General features: G+C 43.7%; 1 protein-coding gene across 1 annotated transcript; it reads right to left on the reverse strand.

Annotated features, from left to right (window-relative positions):
- Positions 1–2,078: 2,078 nt before the first annotated feature.
- Positions 2,079–13,205, reverse strand: CRK (CRK proto-oncogene, adaptor protein). The gene is made up of 3 exons (XM_066636515.1): positions 12,956–13,205; positions 7,453–7,988; positions 2,079–5,224 (listed from the first exon to the last, which is right to left on the reverse strand). Exons 1-3 carry the CDS (start codon positions 13,161–13,163, stop codon positions 5,087–5,089), a joined length of 882 nt encoding a protein of 293 aa, XP_066492612.1. The 5' UTR covers positions 13,164–13,205; the 3' UTR covers positions 2,079–5,086.
- Positions 13,206–17,203: the final 3,998 nt, after the last annotated feature.

Genomic DNA, 17,203 nt, shown 5'->3' on the forward strand with positions numbered 1-17,203 from the left:
TCAAGCCCTTAGTTGAGTAATGTATTAAGTTTGCATAAACCATGCTTACACTTCTGAAGCAAGAAGCATTGTTTTTAGATGGCTGTACATGTGCCATAGCGGACCATCTTAGCTGAGGCTTTTCCTTCTGTACCTTCTTTTCCTTCTGTAGTTCCCAAGAGTGTGTCAGAAGGGGCACCTTCTTCATTGATTAAATAATTTTAATTAAACATTGCAACCCTATTTGGGTTTGATACAACAAAGAGCTTTCAGTTTGAATTCAATTCCAGTTCACTGGAAAATGTTTTCATGCTCATGGCTCAACTTTGTGTAAAAACAAGAATCCTACAGGATGTTTTTTTTTAAAAAGGCTTTTAACATTAGCCATCAACCTTTCTAGATGTGAAACCCATTTAGGACTGAAACTTGGGTCACAGGCAACTTTCCCTCTCAGCACTCTGGATGTCATCTCCACTGCATAGCCAAGTAGAACTCGGTGCAAAATGTGACCCACTTATTTTCCCCTCATAATAGTATAGGTTAGGACAGGGGTGTCAAACATAAGGCCCGGGGGCTGGATGCAGCCCACAGAAGCTTTTTATCCGGCCCTCAGGCTATCATCTGCTGAAGTGTTACTGCTGAAAGGGCAGCCCACATGAAAATTGAGCTCTCTCATGCTGGATCTTGTCTGATCTCGGAAGCTAAGCAGGGTCAGGCCTGGTTAGTACTTGGATGGGAGACCGCCTGGGAATACTGGGTGCTGTAGGCTTATACCATAGTCTTTCGAGACTGAAGGTTGCCAACCAACCATATCTTGAATATGACTAATGAGTTCCCAAGTGAGAAAAAGTGCTTATTTTTGGTCATGAACTGTTTAATGACATCACTTCCTGCCTAATGACATAGCATTCATAATGCCTGCTGAAGGCCAAAAGTTATTAGGCCCTATGTATGAAATGAGTTTGACACCCCTGGGTTAGGACATAGCCCAGTTCCAGATCCAGATTACTCCTTTGAGCTACACGTTAAAAATTCAAGGAATCACTACTGGAACAAGCTAACATGATCGTTGATGTATCCTCTGACATAGTGGTTCTCAAATTCTCCTGGAGTTTGAGATCCACTCTAAGTTTGCAGGGATGGTGGTTGGTGCAATCACCACAATCACACTGCCACCAGGGACAGAGGGTTTAACTTACCATAGCCCACACCAGCCTCAGGGGCATGGGGAGCCCCTTGCACTACTCTGCAGGGCTCCCTGTGCCTCAGAAAAAATCGATACTGTGAAATCAGAAGTGGGTCAGAATAATTTTTACCTTTTTGGAGCACAGGAAGCCCTGCAGAGAGGACTGTGAAGCTACTGGTACCCCCTCCCCCAGAGGCCAGTGTGGGCTTTGGTAACTCAAAAAACCCCTGTGTCTCAAGTGGTGGCAGTACCATGGTGATCGCATCGCCACCATCCTCTCGTCCTTTAAAGGGGCAGAGACAGGGCTTCCAAGGCTAGTGGGTTGCTACCCACCAGTTGAAGAATCACTGATCTGACCCATACAATCTTCACTGGTCAACTAGGATAAAGAACAAGTGGGAAAATTTCAGCAGGAAAAGAGAATAGAAAGTGGATTAGTTGTTAGATTAAGGCAGCTCTTTATACAAATTATAGGGTGCATGGCCACAGATAGATACAATGACCTCTAGCAAAAGTTCAGGAGTTGCTTTTTTTTCTCCTTTAAAGATAGAGAGTGTATAGGCACAGTGGCACCCAAAGCCTCAATATGTTTCCATTATCAGACAAGTATTCCTCTATACAGCTGTGTTAGTGATTCAAGAGGCTGGATGAATCTCAGTACCCCACCACAAGAGCAGTATATCATATGAAGGTTAAGTTTATGCAGTTAAAATAACAGCAATCTGAAACTAAATCTAGTTCATGGACAGTTGCTATACCAAATAACAATATGTGCAATTTGTATCTCTCCCTCTTTGCTATAAGGAAATTGATTCTGTTATTCACAGCACATGTTCTTCAGAATGTTGTGACAATCATCCCATATATACACCGTATCTGTAACGTATACTATTGAGGCACTGAGTCAGAAATGTTGTTTTTGCAATTTTTATTTACTTCACGTATTATGGACATGTCGATTACATGCTACAAAAAAATTAACTGTCAAGAAAGTGTGTAGTAGTGTTATATAATAACAGTGGCACATTTTTACATATACGTTGTTGCTTCAGGTTTGTTTAATGCAATTATCTTTGACCCAAATGTCTTATTAAAATGATTAAAATACTTGCATAAAGAAGTCCAACAGATTAACAAGATTAAACCACATCAGGTTTTAGTATCAACGGCTGGGCTTGAGTGAAAAGGCAGACAGAAAACAGAACAGCCCAGGTGGACCAAGTTTAGTCTACCAATGCAAAAATGCACTGAGAGCAAGAGAGCAGCCAAGGGTGCTCTGAGAAACCTTTATTACTCTAGTTCTAGGACAAGTAAACCCGGACGTAAGTGGTGGTCCTCAAGTATTTGTAACAAGTAACAAGAAGGGAACTTCACTGTGTGGAGGAAAAGTGAAAGGCCTCTGATCCTATCCAGGAGTTTGTGTTGAAACATTTCAGATTTAACATTGTAACCAAGGCAAGTTTATTTTTCTGGCACCTGAAGAACAGAGCTACCTCATTTCCACTTCCATCTAAATCATTGTGAGCAGCAGACCACAGAGATTTTTCCATGTTGCTTACAGCAAAAACTGCTCAGATATCCTACATCCTACCAAATGGATAGCTTCAAAACAGAAATGAAACATGATGCTTCTATATTGCATTGCATAATAAAACTATTGCATTCATTTAAAATGCAGTTTCCATGACAGAGTATTAGTGATTTGAAAGAGCCAAGATCAATTAAAACAAAGGAAGATTGAGGGGATGGGACCGTAGCTCAGTGGTAGAATTCTTGCTTTGCATGAAGAAAATCCCAGGATCAAACCTTGGCAGTATCTCCACGTGGGGTTGAGAAAGACCCAGAGACCCAGACAGTAAAGACATGACTAAGCAGGATAGACCAAGGGTCTTTATTCAGCATAAGACAGCTGCATAGGCATGTTCAATACTCCTATGGATTTTCAGGGTTATCATGAAGCAGTTTAAGAGAATTATTGCTTCTTCAGAGAGAGTGCAGCAAAAGGTAAAAATACACTCTAGAGAAATTGGCAAACTTATTTTAGAGACTTTGCAGGTCTCAACTATTACATTCCAGTTAAGCTGCAGAGTTAAACAGTCTCCCCCAGTGCCCAATGCAATCCAATAAAGCTTATGTAGGCAACTTGGTTGTGTTGATAGCGTGCCTATTTTGGCTTGATGGACCTAGACTGTGCAACAAGCAGTCTCAGTGCTAAGAATCAACATCATATCCCAGCCTTAATGCTCGATACAGCAAAAGCAGCAATGCTAAAATCTGCATGACACTGTCCTAAGAACAGAGCAGAGGTCAGTTTGCTACAGAAGAACCAGCATTACTCTTTGGGTGCTGCCTGGAAGTTCTAACATCCCCTCTGGTCCAATCCTTTCTAAATAAAGCAGCTACACTTAAACAGAAGTGAAGGAATATCACTAGCATGTTGCACTTCTGAGAGAACAACGTATCAAGGCCTATTTTGGAAACTCTCGCATGACAACCACATTCTCTATACTGGGAACCACTCAACATAAGCACCCAAAAGGCATTTTAGCTCTTTATCATGTAGGGAAAAAAGTCTTTGTTACACTACCCATGTCATTCATAACGCATTCTGGTCACAAGTGTATCATTTGGCACATTCTGGCCAAAGACGGGATCATTGCCTCTGGATGAGTATCCTTTTTCTAGAGGTATTGTGTAAAAAAAATGATTTGGCAAGAAGCAGCCTGGGAAATATTAGTACAAAAAAGCTGAACGTTCAAGTATTGAATAATGGGAGCTATAAAATGCTCCAGTTTTTCATAAACTACAAATGTCTTAGAATCAATCCAGAAGCATTTAAGTATTTCCATTAGTTTATTAAAAATAAGATCTTCATGAATCCACCACTTGAATGCGTTACAGATGGAAACAAAATAGTCCCAAACAGCCATTTTAAAAGAAAGGAAGTATTTGGTATTTCAGTTTAAGATACAGCGATAACTTGCCTTGCTATATTGAATGAATAAGGCTGCAGTCTTATAACACTTTCGTGGGAGTAAGCCCCACTGAATCCAATGAGACTTACTTCTGAGTAGACATGCATAGGCTTGCACTGTAAGAGTACTATAAACACATTAAAAATGTTTAGGTGGTCTTCTCCTTCCTACAGCTGGTTAATGTTACTTTTGGAGTGCAGTAAACTATATAGTAGATTTAGCAATTCTTACTCATACTAATGAATAAAGTGCAATGAACATTGTTCTCTGCACTAGAAGGGAGGCTTAACATTCCAACCATATTTATAGGTATTAATATCTACCTCTGAAATTAAGTCAGCTACTAGCTATGCCTGCACTGGAGAATAATTTCTGGAACCGTCATTTTTGGAAGCTCTGGAGATCTGGATTTGGCCCTAATCCATTCAAATGGTAGTAGTTATGCCACAGCTATCCCTGTATTAAAATACTACATTAAAAAAAAACCTGCACTGTGCACGGTATGCAACAAGCAAGTTAAGACCCAGGAGATACAAGCCAAATCTAATCCAAAGAGGGAACGTTCTTGGGTTAGCAAGTTGTGAGTATCCTACTAACCATTCAGATTTACCACCCCTAGAGAAAGCAATGGGACCAGGGAAAGCCAGAAACAAGAACCCACTGTAGCGCTGTCATCCTACTGCAGGTGGGGAATGTGATGCCTTTGATACACCTATCCTCATGTGCTACTTTAGCCACTTGGCCAGGACAGAAGCCACAAAGTCTCGTACCCTGAAAACACAAGCCTCTTTAAGTATTGGGTCCCGGGGATATCTTATCAATATCAGATAGGATGCTTGCTGAAGCAACACTGCTTTTGACACCTTGAGGAACACAGTCTACTTTGTGGCTGCAGTGAAACACTGTGTGATTGTTCCCATCTGTAAGCAGAGCAGTTGAGCGATACTCAGCTGAAGTCTTCCTCTGGATTCTGTTGATCGAGCAGCCGGACGTGCGTGAATGGGAAGTGGCCTCGCCTGCCATTGCACTCGCCTTCCCATTGGCCACTCATGTTAATCTTGGTGACTTTTACCAGCTCGCCAACCTGCAAACCAAAAAAAAATGCACCACTGAAACACTGTGGATGATGCCACATTCCATGGAAAAACACTTGGGTGTAGCCATGTTCCAAAAAAAGAACTTTTTGCAGAAAGTGTCACAGAATAAGTACAGAAAATGGGAGTCTGCACTGCGCTTTAGACACAGCTCCATCAAGAGCACCAAACAGCCTTCCTGAGACAGCAAGTATAGCAGATTCTCTCTTTCCACTAGGACCAGGGAGGAAGAAACCCTATACTATTTCAGGAGCTGTGGGGGGGTCACCTGGAACAAACCCCTTTTGACAAACAACCTAAAATCTCGACATGCAACTGCTCTGGAGTTGGATCCAGGTCATTTCATTGGCTGCATTAAATCTGTTACCTCTCGACACATATTATAAGCTACCATACCCAGAGAGCTCTGGAATGGGGACCAAGCAGCTAAAGGCAGATATGATGTTTGGGAAGTAGGTTAGGACAAAATCCCTGTCTGACATTGGAGTGCTCAGAAGGGAGGTTGTCATAGGCACAGCAAAATCCTAAGGACTATTTACTAGTAAAAAGGAAAATTCTGGAACTGGGAGAGGCTCTCACAATCTGTTGTCATGTTTTGTCATCAGATGGGCTATCTTGCTGGATCATAGTAAACACTGTGAAAAAGACCAATATCATCTCAACCAGAGAGCAGAAAGATGTGCCGAAATCAAGGTCATATTTTCTCCTCAAATGGTGGGGGTGGGGGAATTAAAATGGTTCTTTTCTCAAAGAAAACATTCACTGAATTTTCAAGACCGGAGCCATTTATATCTCTTAATGGGACACTGAAGAAATTTTATGTTTCTTTCAAAAGGTACTGAATATGTATTCCTTACTCTCTGGGACAGAGATACAAGCAAGCGTCAACATCCATTTTCTCCATGGAAAACAATTTAAAGTTTGGGCTAAGGAAGCACACCACATTGGGATCTCCCAGCTGCAGCAGTAACATTCCCATAAGGCAGAGATTTTTATTATCAGTCTCCTTCCCAGGACTAGGACACCTTAATATGAGTTGAATTGCTGAACAAATTACCTGTCCAGGATCACACCAAATGAAAGGCTTGTTTTCAGAAGCAGGTGCCCAATAGATTTATCCACTCTAGGATTCAATCAACTCACAACTGGGAAATATTCTTGTGCATTCTTATAACTCTGGTGACTATACAAGAAGCACTGCTTTACAACAGTGGCTCTCATATTTAACAGGGTCAGACCAACTACTGTGAACCATTGATTTAACAGACAAATGGGAGAAGGGGTGTCTATTAATATGAAAGTCCATTAAATCCAAATGCACTGAAGTCAGAGACATCCATGCACAATATGTTTATGGCCAGCTTTTAATGAAGCAGAAAATGTTCATGGTTCCAAGTTATGTTAGTGAGGGTTCATTGTACCCCTGTTCACCCTAGCATAGTGTCTCTCCCAGCAGATGTTTGCTGGTGTGTTTCTTTTTAGATATTAAGTTCTGGGACAGGACACCAGCTTCTCAATTTCATTTGCTATGTAAACTACTTTGATAAAAAATTTTGTTGTTGATATAATAATTCTCAAAGGAAGTAGCAGAATTTATTAATGCAAGGCAGGATATAAATACAAAAATCAAGAATAAAATTAACTGTGGTATCCAAGCCAAATTCTTCACAGCAAGCAGATTGGTGAAGCAATGTGCTAAATTAGGAAGCCTTTCAGAAGACATATGGCTGTCAAGGACTAGCCTGTATCTGACCACTGCAGAATCTGGACACCCTTGGACATGCCACGAGGCAGAATGAAACCATTTCAGTATTTAGCAGGAAACATCCCAGGCTAAGCACAGATAAGCTTGGCCCATTTTGCTTAAAGCACAATCACATGCAATTTCTGCCATGGAGAAAATGCTCTTTGATACTGGAGAGACTGCAAAGAATAATCAAGGGGCCCAAGCAGCTTCCTCATGCACTAGCAACAGATTTAGTTTTGCAGGAGCATAAGGCTATGACAATGAAAGACTTGCTGTGCGCCTTACTTGTAGCAAGGTCAGGACACTGTGTTTGCAGCTTTCCCATCCTGAGTACTTTCTACACAAAGCCTACATGAGAAGCATTACTAATTCCAAGTAGCAACAAGATCCCTATCCCTTTTGAGATGCAAGGTATTTGAAAGAAAAATCACTCGAACAAGTCTCTTTTCACTACATTTACCCATTATGTACCTCCAAAGCCAAGGCTGTCTTGTCGTAGGCATTAGGGACCCGCTTCTGGATAACCCGGGCAAAAATGGGGCCATTCTGGAGGTTGGGAAGCGGAGTGTTGATGCTGGGCTGGGCATAGGGACCTGGCTCCGGCCCACCCAGAGGCTGTGGGAGGGAACTATCCTGGTTACCTCCAACTGGAGCAGATACAGCAGCAGAGGCAGGTCTATATTTCTCGACGTAGGGAACAGGGATCATCCCCCGCTTGCCTTCGCTGTCTTCTGCATTCCACCATTGCTCTTCAGGCTTTTCCCAGATTCTCAATATATCTCCTTTTTTAAATGGAAGATCTTCGTCATCATTGCCATTAAAGTCAAAAAGAGCACGCACGTACTCTGCTTCTTCCTGCCTCAGCAGAACATCGCTGTTATGCCTGGATTTTGAAACAGGTTCTATCAAGGTTGTAGTGTCCAAGTAGTGTATTTTGTAGAATTCCAACAAAGCTGGCAGGGAATCAAACTCTTGATCACCTATTCGAAATTTAGAAGGATTCAACCCTGGGAAAGGGGGAAAAAAAACTACAAGTTACTCAAGGAACCAGGTACATGGCAGGATAAACAACTCTGAGTGAAGTTAATGTTCTTTCACTACAGCCAGATCCTAATTTGTCACTAAAAATTTTTAAAATCAGTTTTGCAGTACAGCTTGAGTATCCCTTATCCAAAGTGCTTGGGACCACAAGAGTCTTGGCCCCACATCCTACATATCCAAGAATCTTTCAACTAGACACATGTGAAAATGAACATTAGACCTTATACAGGCAAAGAAGTGACCTTCAGTTGACATGTACAATCTGTACATGTCTGGTGTGGGTGAGCCTCCTGGCTCACCCCTTCCCAACATCCCCTGGAAGGCTGCCAGCTCAGCTCTGCAACAGCTTCCTCAGCTGAGCTGCACACCTTGCGCTATGCCAGCTGGTACCCACAACCTGTTACGTGAGGTCACAAAAAGTTACAGATTTTGAAGCATGCTGGTTTTTTGGAACTCTGGATAAGGGGTCATCAACCTGCACATGGTAATTCAAAATATTTATACTCTTTTATAAAACCAGAACTGCTTCCGACATTTATAACCCAATAAATAAATTAAAAGTAACAATGTATTACTTTACAAATATATGCATTGCAATGCATGCAAATAACCATGCCCAAAGCAGTACAGTAATAGGAACACAGTGCAATGAAGGTCGCAATTAAGAACTTCAGTCCTGCAGGGAACAAAAGCCTAACCATACAAAGATGTCTAGACTTGCTTTCTTAAAATGAGACACATGCTCTGACAAGTTTTTCTAGCAAAAAAAATTTCAGTCTCAAGAGCCACCAGTAACAAGACCCAGTTCCTATTTAAAAATTTTAAGAAAAGTAGGATCTAAAAAAAAAATCTAAATAAGATATATAAATGCCAGCATGAAAATGTGACAGTCCGGGAATAAAACAGAAAAAAATGTGATTTTGGTAAACTGAAAAAGCTGTGAAATATATCAGATAAATTCCAATATACTGAGGCATATTCTCCTCTTCAATCCTCTCCCATCCTTCAGACTCCTCTACCATATGCAACGTGTCAAAAACTGGTCTGTGTTTGGTAACACACACCCCAAAAAGAGAATCACACTAGTATGTGAAACAACAACAAAGCTTGTTTCAATCTGTGCAAACCTTGGAAGCCCACAAAAGATGAAAAGGCTCAAAAGGGGAAGCTACTGACCATTCAGAAATGAATTATGATTAGAGGAAAACTTGAGATGGTGGGATTTTTCAAGGCGATATTCTTTCAATGACAAGACTTGGTTTTTTATGAGATTAGTTTTATTCACATGACACTTACTACATGTGATGGTGACACATCACTGAAGCGTTCAGTATTACTACAAAGTTTAACTCAGGCCAAGCAACACATTCACCTAAATGCGCTTCTGGGAGCTTAACACTGACTGGGGAGGGGAAGACCAGCTTTGCAGATGCTCAATCCCAACAGGGACCACAGTGTAAAGGGAGGAGTTAACCCTTTCCTCTCTTGCCATTTTCCCACCAAGATCTGCCCCTCCCAAAAGCTCCTTTTTTCCCCTGTAGTGGCCATTTCACAGTAAATAGACACTCTGGGGGACAAACTGCAGCTTGGTAGACAATTTTCAGTGGGAAAACGGCACAAAATGATAGGAGTTCCATTCCCTGCAGTCCCAACCAGGTTTCCCTCACCCTACCTTGGGTGGCTGCTTCTTGTCAAGATAGCTTGAGACTTTGGATTTAAGAGCACCTCGTAAAAAGAAGCATTTAGGCAGTGTTTAGCCCACTGTATCAAGATATTATATCCCAAGTTTGGTCAGTAATGACTAAGGAAGTTAGTCACTAAGTCCCATTGACCTCAGTGGGACTTGCAGCCCAATCCTATCCACACTTTCCTGGGAGTAAGACCCATTGACTCTAATGGGACTTACTTCTAAATAGACAAGCGTAGGATTGGACTGTTAGTCATGACTAAACTCAGGGTACAACCCAAAATTATAGGCTGAAGGCAGATATCAATTTTTCCCCCAGGCTTGAAAGCAATTTGAAAGAACTGTTGCTTTAATGAAACACTTAATGCTTCTGTTACAGGTTTTTGTCTCATTTCTCGATTATGCTGACATTATCCAATAGTTTAATTCCAGATAAAAACTTCCTTCTCCTTACTATAAGTTCTGTTCTCTCTCAATGTTGTTTCTTCCTAAGTAGTAAAGCAGTGTTTAGATAAAACAAGAAAATACTGCATTCAATTCCATTTTCTGTTTCCCCCCCCCCCCCAAAACAGAAGAAAACTCTTTTTCCCACAGAATCAGAATTTCCTTCTCTAGCTGATAGCAAGGCAGGGTCTCCTTTGGTTATCTTACTGTCAAGGTCCACCCAAAGCAAGCCCAGATGATTCTCAGCTGTCTGGGTTGCAGGTCTTGAACCTTTGGCTAGTTAGCAACAAAACTGCATATTATGCAGACAATGAGCTAACTAAAGATCTTGATCGAGGTTAGTTGATCTCCCCTTTGGACAGCTGACATGGGCATGCCTGAAAGCTAATTTAACAATGTTATTTATGGTACCGTGTTTATTCTTATGGCAAATTGTCTTAAATGCTTTCTCAATAGAAAGACAATATAAAAACCATCTAGCCCAGGCTCTTTAGGGTCTTAAATGTCAAAACCTACACCTTGACTTGGGCCACAAAGTCACTGAAAGCAAGGTCAAATCTATGCAGATATGTGACATGGTTCTGGTACCATGCTACCATGAAAATGCAGCTGACTACATGTCTGAGACACCACTTCAATCCACATGCATATAGCCCACCACATCCTGATAGCTTAGGACAGGGGAGTCAAACATATTTCATACAGAGGGCTGAAGTTAGCATTCAGGACTCCTGCTGAGGGCCGGAAGTGATGTTATTAAGCAGAAAGTGACATCATTAAGCAGCCAATGGCCAGAAATCAGACCTTGTTCTCATATAGAAACTCATTAATTGCAAATAACAGAAGAGAAAGTATACAAATCTTGATAATATTTCAAGTTTTGGGAAAGCCCAATTTTCATGTGGCCTGCCATTTCAGCATTAACACCTCAGAAGCCGAGAACCTGAGGGCCGGATAAAAAGCTTCCAGGGGTCGAATCTGGCCCCCATGCCTTATGTTTGACACCCCGGCTAGGACAACATTAGGGCAGTGGTGATTTTTAAAAAATAAACCACAAAGGAAAGAGACCATTATGAAGCATTAAATTAGGTATCGGGCTACCATCAGATCACAGGTTCTTAACCCCATCCATCAAAAACGTCCAAACAAGAGGGCCTGGCAATGCACTCAGCATATGCCCAATTACAAACATTAGATAATTATGAACTCCTCTCTGCAGGAGCAACACCACTAAAAAAAAGAGAATCTTAGGGGCATAGTCAGCCAGTGCGGATGACAGAACCCTGTATCCTGGAGACACACCCCTGGGTACTGCAACCTTAGAACGTGGGGTGCGATGGCAGCTACTGCAAGCAAACCACATCTAGGATACTGCAGCATCAGGACAATCCAGCTACATTTGGGAAAGACTCTACATTGCTTTGCAGGCTGAAAACATTAGAGGTGATTAGCTGTAACAATATTTGAACAGGTAAGGAGACTTCAGAACTTGGAAAATATGAAATACTAGTATGGAAACCTAAAAGCTGAAACTTCAAAGGAGGGAGCATTACTGGAGACTTCCTGCAAGAACTTCCAAATGAATCCAAAGTACTTACCTGTCACACACACACACACACACACACTCAGTGCTAAATCAAAGCAGAAGCCTTTTCTATTGCCCTGACCGCAATAAATAATAACAATAATATCAGGACCTTCTCAAACAAACACTTTTCATAAGATGTACACAGGCTTCTCCATCCACATAAATGTTTGCAACCTGATCCTTCCTGCAAGGGTTCCTTGAGCGTGCTAAAAATCAACAGGCTTGAAGCACGCCCAGTGGGGAACAGCACAAGCAAAGCTGCAGAGACAGCACAGGGCTGATATACAGTTTTTCTTCCCTTGCCCTTCCTCTGCTATTTTCTTTGGGGTTGATTTGCTAGGATGAAAGCCCCACAGGGCAGGGACCTCTCTTCTCACTCTGCATACATTAACATAAGAAAAGCCCAAGGGAGCACACAAGACAACAAGACACCTGCATCCTGGTGCCCTCCCTTGCATCTGGCCTTCCCAGGTAGCCCACTTCCAAAACCAAGAGGTTGCACATGCCCATCACGGTTTGTAACCTGTAATGAACTTTTCCTCCAGAAATTTGTCCAATCCCCTTTTAAAGGCTACATCCTGTGGCACAGAGTTCCACAAACTAACCACACGCTGGGTGAAGAAATATTTTTGTTTGTTTGAACTCTCCCAACACTCAACTTGAGTAGTTATCCTCTGCTTCCATCATCCACTGTCTCCACCTCAAGGCATGTGGGTCAAACGCCATCAGCACACCTTGTGGCAAGCAGTTCCACAGACTAACCGCACACTGAGTAAAGAGATACTTTCATCCGAACCCTCCCAACACTCAATTTGAGTGGCTGTCCCAAGGTTGGGGTGCTGAGTGAGAGGAAAGGAACACCCCTCCAACCACTCTCTGTCTTGATGCATGTGGGCCAGAAGCCACCAGCATGTCCTGTGGCAGGGAGTTCCACAGACTAACCACATGCGGGGTGAAGAAATGTGTTCCTTTGGGCAGTCCCACCCACGACACTCAGCCTAAGTGGCTGTCGCCTGGCACTGGGGCTGAGCAACAGGAAGAGACGCCCCCCGCGTCCCCAGGCTCGTGGGCCACAGGCCACCAGCACCTCCTGTGACAGGGAGTTCCACAGACCCACCACGCGCTCCGAGCTCTGCTAGGCCCGGCTATGGGGACGAAGACGCCGGAGATCCTGAAGGGGGGAGGGGAGGGGAGGCCCAGCCCGCCAGCCTCACCGGGGCCGCCGCCGCCGCTGTTGACGATGTAGTGGGAGACGCGCGAGCTCTCGGAGACGGAGAGCACGAAGTCGCCGGGGATGGTGCCGGAGTCGCGCACCAGGAAGGTGCCGTGGCGCTGCCCCTGCAGCAGCGCCACCGCCTCGGCCCGGCTCAGCCGCCCCCAGTACCAGCCGGCCTGGTCGTCGGCGTCGAACTGCCCGGCCATGGGTGGGAGCTGCGGGCCGCGCCTCCCCGCGCCCAAGATGGCCGCCGCGCGCCTCGCCGCCCGGAAGTGGCGCCTCGCGCTCCGCCGCCTGCGCCCGGACGCAGAGACGCGCGGCGGCTAGAGCGGCACGGGGGCTCTCCGGCAGAGCCAGGAAAGGCCAGAGTCTGCACGCAGGGCCTCTCGCGGGGTCTCACCCCGATCTCCGAGAGTGGCAGCTGGCACTTGGCACAGGAAGTAACGGGACTTACTTCAGAGTAGGCAGGCAGCGGGGTGGGCTCTCAGGCTGCCACTCACTCCACACTCACCTGGGAGTAGCCCCATTGACTCTGATGGGGCTTACTTCCGAGTAGGCAGGCAGAGATTGTGCTGTCAGGCTGCCACCCACTCCACACTCACCTGGGAGTGAGCCTCACTGACTATCATGGGACTTACTTCTGAGAAGACAGGCATAGGATTGGGCTCTCAGGCTGCCATCCTGTTCACACTTACCCAGGAGTAAGTCCCATTGATTACAATCCACCATTGATTACAATGGGACTCAGTAGACGTGCATGGGATTGGGCTCTTAGCAGTTACTGAACCATTGAGCCTGTGGGGGAAATGGGTTCCAGGGGACTCTTTTCACCACATATAATATGACCTTTATGAACCTGGATCTTAACTTGAAGTCTATGGAGCTGAATGACAGAAAAGAAGCACATCCACACCCCCAACATCTGATGCTTCCTCCTCCATGCTGGACATCCCTTGGCGATGGTGATGGCAGTCTCTACGTGCTGGCTGTCCCTCAACTGGTTGAAGTTTGCTGGCCCATCAATGAGGCCTCAGAGATCAGCACTGGGGAGGGGGTTGCTTCACCTGTCCTCCTCTGTAGCAATGATATGGGAAGCAACCAGGAGACAAAGTCAGGTTGCTTGATGTAGTGCAAGGAGCGGAAGCAGTGAAGAGTCAGAGAGGCAGAAAGAAGAGACCGAAGTCGGGTTTCCAAGTTTGACTGCAGGGAGGGAAGCTGCTTTTACTGAGCCCGCTTCTTGCTTTTATTCACTCTACCCCCTCTGCCTACAGATAAGGACACCTTAACAGGCAACAACACATTCTTAAGGTCTGAGCGCTTCCTATCTTATCCTGTTGTTTATAGCACTGGGCTCAGACACTCAGCCTATGACCAAGGCCAGCAGAGTTTGCTCTGCGCAGAAGCAGATATGCCTGCTGTTGCCACATGCTAAAGCTAATCCCAGTGCCTCTGCGTCTAATCACTACACTCCTCCTCCACCTGTCTCTTGGCTCTTTCCCTTGGCTTGCCCCAGCCCCAGAGCAGCCCTCAGGTAGCCTTCCAAAGACCTCTCCTCATCAGCCTCTCATCATCGCTGGAGTTGTGAAGGTTCAGCTGGAGTCCCTGAGCTGGTGCCCAAGATGATAGGGAAAGTCTGGAAGTGGACACAGATGTGTCTGACAATTCTCCTTGGGCCAATACCAATGCCTGTTAGATGCGGCACATTTTTTCCATATTTTTAGCAAATTTGCATATAAAGAAAACTGACTGCACTGTATATTCTGCAGTCAAACAGCAGAATCAGTTGCAAGAGGAAATGCAACAAGACTGATCTTGTAACAAACTTAAAAGTACTGTATACTAGGTAAGCGTAATGATGATTCAGCACCGGCAACAACCTCCTAGCTGTGCTAAGTTAGGTAACTCTGGGCGCAATCCTATCTCCTTATGTCAGTGCTTTCCAGCACTGGCATAGCGGTGCCAATGGGACATGTGCTGCATCCTGCAGTTGGGTATCACTCACGGAGGCCTCCTCAAAGTAAGGGAATGTTTGTTCCCTTACCTCAGAGCTGCATTGCCCTTATGTCAGTGCTGGAAAGCGCTGACATAAGGGGTTAGGATTGCGCCCTCTGTAGTGTACTGTGATAGAAACCATTTGTATGTCTCTGTGCTGCAGAGCGGGTGCCAAATCTTGTTATGAACTCAAATCCAGCTGTTCTTCTATCTAAAAACTCCTTTTGCAGTTTTTCCTGTTGAATAAAATATCAGATGTGCACATAATCAAGATGTCCCATACAGGAAAGTGCACCAAGATGGAAACTTCTCTACAAGTTGGACTTCAGGGCTAAAGACCTTCCAAATCCCATTAGTTTAAATGGCAAATTCACTCCAATCTGATCTTTGGCAGCCAATATTTTTTTAAAATACAGAGTGACCATCTCAGCTACAGTCCTTACCCATGATAGGGGGTGATTTTGCTACAACTAGGGAAGGCTTTCAACCTCTGGCAAGTTTTAATGCTTGATCTGTCATCTTCAAAATACAACTTCTATCCCCATTTTCAAGAAATATTTATTTTCTTATTAAATATTATTATTATATAAAAATAAATAAAAGAAGGCCCACATGATGGAGCCTTCCCTCTTATGTTCTTATATTGTGATCAGCAGGAGCAGATGAACTCACAAGAATAAAAGCCACCGATTACAATACAAGGGTATCATGATAATAATAAAGCATGGGATAATGAGTCAAATAATTAGTGCAAATTACACTAAACAGCAAGGATAACATTTTAAAACGACTAATTAATATAAAATAAACTACATAATATCGTATTTAGTGAAACTTGCTTAAATGTCTCTTGAGTATGTACAGAGTGGAGTTTCCTCACAAAGATACTCAGCCATCTTCCTTTATGGGTCCAGAAATGTGACAAGGAAAGCTTGCTCTAGCACTTTCTCTTGATACTAGGGGAAAATCCCAGCAGCTAAATTTCTATCGGTCTGGCAAACACAGGGACAAGGCAGTTTAACAACACAAAACAAAAAAGTAGAATTCAAGGTGTCCATTTTGCTTTGGTTTGATACATTTTGTTTGCTAGTTTTACCCTTGCAATAGATTTTTTCCATTATCTTTTTACGATGGATGCACACGATAGCTCCATTTATTTTGGACTAGTTAGTTTGGAATCACTGCTTTTTCCTGGTTCTGGAGCGAAAACATTTTATGGGGCTGCTGTTAAAGACAGAGCCAGAATTACTGTTGGCTAACCAAACATTTTCAGCACACTTATCCAGAAGTCCTATTGAATTCATTGGAAATTATATGTAACTCCCAATGAATTCAATAGGACTTCTGGGAATGTGTGCTTAGATTGTTAATTCTGGCTTTGCCTTTAATGGCAGCTCCATGAAGTATTTGAGCTCAAGAACCAGTAATGATTCTAAAGTAATTAGTCCAGTGTTTCTCAACAAGTGGTACGGGTACTACCAGTGGTACTTGAGGTGGTGTCTGGTGGTACTCGCAGGACCCCTGGATCCTTGCTGCCTGGCAGCAAGACCAGGAAAACAACACAACAAACGGGTAGGAGGCTCAGCTTGGCGGTCAGAACTCCAAAGCATGATTTTCCACTCTCGAAAAAGCCCTTCCGTCCACTCTGAGCCTCTTACTGTGTTTGTCATGTTGCATCTGGTCTCCCAACCCCAGAAGTAACTGCTGATTATGTCATTGCCAGTTACTTCCAGTGGTACTTTGAATAGGTGGACCCTGCGAAGTGGTGCAACGAAGGACAAACACTGAGAAACACTGAACTAGTCCAAAATAAATGGGGCTATATTTGTAATGTCATAAGCCACATAAGCCCATGACCCCAGCCTTCAGATGGGGCTATAAATCAATAGCAAAGGCAGGTGCTTGGCATACAGACAGTCCCAGATTTAACCCCTGACTTCCTCAGGGAGACCTAGGAAAGACCCTTCCCTGGAGATCTGCTGCCAGTCGGAATAAAGAATCATGATCTGGGTGGCCTGATTCTGTAGGAGGCTGTTTTCCACAAATAAAACGAAAGGGAGCCTTCTTGGTCCATGAAATGAACAGTGCACAGGCAATCAGAAATACCAAACAGCATTCAGAATTCCTCATCAGACAGATTATAAGCAAAAGATCTTGGCAGATGGGGCATATCATATTATATCTTCAGAACCTGCAGTTTCTAAAATCTAAAGATGGGGCTTGGAGGTGTTTTTTTTTAAGTCTTAGATCTTAA

Source organism: Tiliqua scincoides, chromosome 8 (assembly GCF_035046505.1).
Source record: "Tiliqua scincoides isolate rTilSci1 chromosome 8, rTilSci1.hap2, whole genome shotgun sequence".
In the NCBI taxonomy this organism is placed as follows: domain Eukaryota; kingdom Metazoa; phylum Chordata; class Lepidosauria; order Squamata; family Scincidae; genus Tiliqua; species Tiliqua scincoides.